Source organism: Cryptomeria japonica, chromosome 4, assembly GCF_030272615.1.
Source record: "Cryptomeria japonica chromosome 4, Sugi_1.0, whole genome shotgun sequence".
In the NCBI taxonomy this organism is placed as follows: domain Eukaryota; kingdom Viridiplantae; phylum Streptophyta; class Pinopsida; order Cupressales; family Cupressaceae; genus Cryptomeria; species Cryptomeria japonica.
The window spans coordinates 320030610-320036970 of record NC_081408.1 but is presented as its reverse complement, the minus strand read 5'-3'; the positions used below and the strand labels follow the sequence as shown (position 1 = coordinate 320036970).

General features: G+C 35.9%; 1 protein-coding gene across 1 annotated transcript; it reads left to right on the top strand.

The window, feature by feature from the left end:
* Nucleotides 1-3997: 3997 nt before the first annotated feature.
* On the top strand, nt 3998-5433 carry LOC131041679 (uncharacterized). The gene has a single exon (XM_057974833.2). It carries the CDS (start codon nt 4297-4299, stop codon nt 5158-5160), a length of 864 nt encoding a protein of 287 aa, XP_057830816.2. The 5' UTR covers nt 3998-4296; the 3' UTR covers nt 5161-5433.
* Nucleotides 5434-6361: the final 928 nt, after the last annotated feature.

Genomic DNA, 6361 nt, shown 5'->3' with positions numbered 1-6361 from the left:
TTCACTCAATAAATTAGCGCATATGATATAAACAATAGCACTTACACTAATTTAGCGCATTTACATGATAGACTCAGGAACAAAAAGTACAATTTACGACAAGGCTAAATAAATCACAAAGAGTATAAATGAAGTAAAAAACATAATCAAATGAGACGCCTCAATAAATAGAAACTTATGAGCTAATTAAAAAATCAAGAAGGGAATCGAATCATGAGATCAACCAAAAATTCTCAACAGAGACTCCTGACAGAGTAAAGTGATTAACCAAGTCACAAAGAACAATAATGAAGCTCTCCCAACAAACAGGTACTGGAAATTTCAATCCAAATTCTACACAACACAAAAGCCACTTCTCACAAGCAAGAGATACATGATACAAGAGATGGGCTTGACACATAGGGACGCATAATGTCATTCACAACAGGAATACAATCAAATAATAATATGAATAAATAAATCGTTCCCAAACCATAAAGTATAACTATATGATAATTTAATTCCAATAGTATTTTCCCAAATCTCCCAGATACAATCTTTATGTAGACACGGTGAAAACAAGCTCTCTGGAAAAATAAATTGCAGAGGGCAAAAAACTCCACCAACCTTGAAAAATCAAAGAATGGAAAAAGAAGCTAATGAAGCACAATCCACAACCCAAGTCCAAGCAAGCCAAGCAACCAAAATCTCCAGCGAAGAAATCAAAACGCAAAAGAAACTCCAGAAATGCTAACCTGACAAATGCACAAGCGTCCGACTAAATGAAAATTCATTCAAAAACTATAGCTTATAGTTGACCAATCAAAATATTCCAAAATACAATATAATCTACCTACCCTACCCAAATATGGCATTTTATTTTTCCAAGGCTTTTTAGCCAATAAGCATAAAGGGTAGGTACTCTATATAATATTTATTTACCAATATGTAGTAAAAAGAGATATAATATAATAATATAAAATCAAATGAATAAATAAACTAAAGCCCACCAATAAATAAACCAAGAGAAATTAATAAATAAAAAGCCGCTAATATAATATAAAGTCATAAGTATAAATAAAACCATAATAAAATAAAAGCCTTAAATAAATATAAAGTCAAATTAAATATAAACCATAAATAATAAAATAATTAATTAAACAATAAATAAATAACAATTAATTGATTAAACAATAAATCAATAAACCAAATAAATAAATAAATAAATAAATAATTACAAACTATTAAATCGACAAGGCATAAATCAAATTTAATAATAAATCACCCAATAATATTTAATTAACCAAACTATATAATAAATTAAATTAACATTAATAAACTATATTAATCATGCATTAATTAAATAAATAACTAAATACTCACAATACCAAAAAATGACCACAACTCAACATTCTAGCACGATAACTCGTGCCAAGACAACTGACTAACAAAGGATGACAACCTAAGCCTAGAGTGTGTAGAGGGAACCCATGCCATCTCCATCAACTTGCCATTGGGATTAAGACACGCTCAGACCTGCGAAGCCAGGTGGAGTCGATGTCTAGTACTTGCAATCCCGCAACCACCAATCCATGACACATGTACAATAATATATCATAAATAACCAAGCAAGTGATAGAGAATAGTAATGCCACGTCCTGCTCACAATTAGTGATATGACATCATCTCTATCACGAAGACACTAGAAAGCAATTACAATCACTTACTACCAACTCAATCATCATGATCTTAAAATAAGGTTAGCTTAACCACAACAACATCAAAACGTCATGATTAATATAATCCATCTAGATAACAAGTGCATATAGAGATCATCAAATATGAATCCATCATCCTAATAATCAAGAATAGATATCATCATCCACATGAGTCATCATATATCACATGTCTATGTAAAGTGTCTAACATCATCATAACATCTGAAATATAGATAGAGTCATAATCATAAATCAAAACATCATATAAGAGTTTAGATAAGTCCATCAATGCATAGATCAAAAGATAAGCCGAGGAGGGACACTACAACACCTGCAAGTGGTTGGAGTAAGGTTGAATTTGATTTGGGTCACCGACGAGGTCAAAAATTGATTTTTGACCAATTAAGTCAGCAACCACCTCAGGCACCTATTTGAATTCCAGCTATCACTGCCAAGTTTGAAATCTGGCCGTGCTGGATCTTCCCCTCAAGCGCGGATGAACAACTGAGATGTGCCCAGAAGACCCCCAAAATGGCTAGTTAAAACACCGCCATCGATTTCCCCATTAGTGAAATCAAACGACCATCATCTGCATGTGAAAACTTTATCGACCCCACCATCTGACCAAGCCCCTCAATCATAGGATCGCAACCTGAGATAACACTTGTCACTGACTGCTACGAACCTGCAACCTAACAACTAGCGACCACCACTAACCCCATCACAACATCGCAACTGAATCCTTGACCACCAACCCCAAGTTGCGAAGGTGTGGATTGACATGATGGTAGCCCCTAGCGGTCCATCACAACAACGCAAGGCTAACTGATAGTTAAGCCTAACCAATGCGAACTCACGATCTAACATCTCTTGGTAACTGCCAACAGTCCATCGCACCATCGCAGGGTCAAGCGACGATTAACCTTGACCGTTGCAAACCATGCGATCTGACATCTGACTTAACCTTTCTTGCCAGTAGCAGATAGAACGAGGCTAGTAAAAGTATGCATAAGTCCCCCTCCAAACGGTAGCACTTAAGTGACATGACCACCCAAGCCGGTCAATGGAGGAAAAGAACAAGGCTGAAAAAATGACTAAAGAAAGAAGCCTTAAGGGTTTAGGGTTTTAGGCCTTAGGGAAATATGTAGGGTTTAACCATTGATGATTTCTAAGATCAGTTATTTGCATGGCTAAGGTTGACATAGAAAATGTCAACAGTGCTCAAAAACATTATTGGAGCTTGCCAATTTAAAGTGTAGAAGTATACTAACTTTTTCCTTGCACCTTTGTTAAAGTCCATTAGATTGGTTAACAATACAATATAATGATAATAAGAACTTGTGACTAGATGAAATGAATAAAGTGCAATGAATGCTAGACTGATTTACTACAAAAACTATAATTTTGCTAATTGTTGTTGTTAGAGTTGATGAAATTAAAATGATTTGACATAAAACAAAGGTATGATAGGGATGTAAATGATAATAAATATTTCAATTCATGATGGAAGGTGATCTCCTCATGATAACGCAAAAGAATTCTTTATTGAAATGATTTATGATAGTTAATTAGAATTGAATTAGCATAGAGCCATAATTGATTTTAAATTAGATGAAATATATCAAATCTATATTCACGATCTTTGTTAAATTCACATATACAATTTTGATTCACATAAATACAAAAGATGAATGCAAATCTAAAATAATAAAAACATCAAATCAATTAATACTATCTTGTTATATAATTGGCTGCTTCAATGTAAAGTAGTTTTCTCTAATGATTTTACACCTACATAAGTGATTATGCATGACTTACTATCTAGTGTTATTTTGTTGCAGTCATCTCTTGCCAAAGCCTTGAAATAGAAAGCCAACTTCAATTTAGAGCTCAAGAATCAATTATCTTAAGTTCAATCCCAACTAATAGCTATTGCTAAAGACCACAATGGATTTCTTTTCACGACTATAAACATTATTGTGGAGGAGCATGTACTTGATATTTTTGGAGAAAAGTGATATCCACCTTTTTGTATGACACAATTTGATCTTGTATTGGTTCACTCAAAAATATTATGTTGATTTGCTCCTCCTTGTAATGCATTGTTACATATTGTTTTAAAATTTAAGTTGTTGCTTTCAAGATTCCTAATTATTTATTTATTAATATGTGTATTTTTTTAAAAATTATATGAGAAAGCAATAAGCTTAGGACACTCGTAGCAATTTCTAAGGGATACACCTTTTGAAAGAACAACAAAAAAACAGTACAAGGGGCAGATGATGGGATTGAATTTGATTTCAAGCGTAGTGTTTTTGCTAAAAGAAAAACCAAAAGTCTGCGAAGAAAATCGGGAATCTTCGAGCTTCACTAATTAGACTTTACTTTTTGGTCTGCAAACTGTTTGGACAAGAAATAAAGGCAACCTATGGCACGAGGTATGGTAGGCGGGCAGGCGGGCAACAATATATGTGTCACGATGCAGAACCTCTTGAGAATGAGTGGAAGCAGAAGAATGTAGCTTATATTTAAGATTCATTTAGACTAGTAGCATTCGCCATTCCACGATCTGCTCGTACACAGATGACAACACAAAACAATGCGGGAAGTGGGTCATGTCTCAGACAGATTAGCAAGCCTCGAACAATGGGCTCAAACTCACAAAACCCAACTGGGGTTTGTGCTCATAACTTCTGTGGCCATAGGGGTGGGAGCCCAAGTGCACAAAACCCAGAAACCCATGAAAACAGTGGCAACAAGTATAAAACTAGCAGACAGTGTTCTCAAAGGACTCAACACCATTCAGATTCTCCACTCCCCGACACCTTCCCACATAATTTTCTTGACCCTGGGGGCCTGTAAAGCCCTGGCCAAGGGAGCCAGCAAGGGCATCCTAATACAAGACAAAAATGGCAGCTTTAAGAAGCTCTCGAAGACCCTCAAGGCCTCAGAGGGCGCCCTTAATCTTGTCAGGTACAGCAGCGCATTGGGTGCAGCTGACCCATGGGATTATGTGATTAGAGGCTACAAATTGTCTAAGAGCGTTTTCAATGTAGTTGATGGTGTGAATGGGGTCCGGGCTGTAGCTGCCAGAGGATACGGTGTCATAAAGGGCGGGCTAGAGGGTGTGGGCGTCGTTATTAAGGCCCTTGTTTTATCCAAGAAAGTGTATGGGATTTTATTTCAGGGATTTGGGATTTCGCATGGTGCCTTTAGGATCATTTCAGAGGAATACATGAAAAAGGAGGAGGAGAACCAAGAGGAATGTGTATCGATGAAGAAAAGACAGAGAGTTTCTGGTTTGCAGGCTCATGGGCTTGCTGAAATTGGCTTTGATAAGGTTTCTCCTTCAACATATTTATTGGCCAGTGTGCTTGTCGCCCATCAAACCCCGGCGTACGATTTGGATTGTCTTCTCTCTCTTTCATTTCCTTGTCAATCAGAGCAATTTTGCTGCAGATGATCAGGTATCTTTGCTTTCAAATTCGTTCGAGTTTCTGTAAATTCCCCTTTTCCGGTTGGTGGGTGCGTATATGGCACTCGGCTGGGTGCCTTTTGGGTGTACAATTGTTTTGAGCTTCAGCTCTGTCGATTGGTTTTATGGATGACCTTTTTTTTTTTATGGGTCTGTACCTTTATCTGGGGTTAGATGTAAAAGGTGCCCTTTTCTTGATTTCTAATTCATCTACAGTGTAATTGAAAAATCGAGAGCAAGTTAAACGACTTGACATGGGCATTACTTTTGTTTTTTCCTTTTTTCAATATGAAGCAAAAAACTACCTGTTACGACAAATAAAATCAGTCAATGAGAATAATCTTGTTTGGAAGCGGGGTAGAGGTTAAACAGAATACATGGGATAAAGAGCATAGAGTCATATTCTAAAATGACTACCGGAAAATAAGTAATCACAAAGATAACTATGCATATTTCTTCCTTTGTTGTCTCGTGTGTGCAAAAAATTGCAGAAGAGGTCTCTACACAGTAGATTTTTTCTGCTGCAAAATGTAGTATAATGTTGTTATTGCAAAATGACAATTTTTTTTTTCTGGTTACGAAGAGACATATTATCAGCTGATTTGCACTATTATATCATCACTAAACTCAATACAGAAAGAAATAAAAAAATAAATTATAATTGTCTCAATGAGAAAAATATTTCATTAGGACATAAGCATGCAGAGTGTATAAATAGTCTGGGGAAGCTGAAAAAATACAAAGAACTCCAGGAGCAGGTTACAAGCGAAGACTAGGTTGAAAGCACAACAATTTAAGACCCCAGATATAAAGTAGGTCAGCCCAAAAATAGGTCCTCTTAATATGTTTTAAGGATGGATGTTGCATGACAGAGTAATTGGAAGGAAGCTCAGCCAGTATTACTATTCTGTGAGAAATATATGAGATATAGCTGGACGGCATGGCAGGATTATGACATTTCATTCAATAATGTTGAGGTAAAACACAGTGGCAAGGACACCACACACAGCTAGACATTTAATACCTAATATACCTACAAACACTTGTCTAAACACATCCTCACTCTAAAACCTACAGAGCCTGTGTATAACTATTTTCCTACTTCAGCTCTTGTGTTATGCATGTGGGATAAGTAACTAGATACAAGACTGTTAACTAACAGAATAGTACAATTGACCGAAATCCTTTT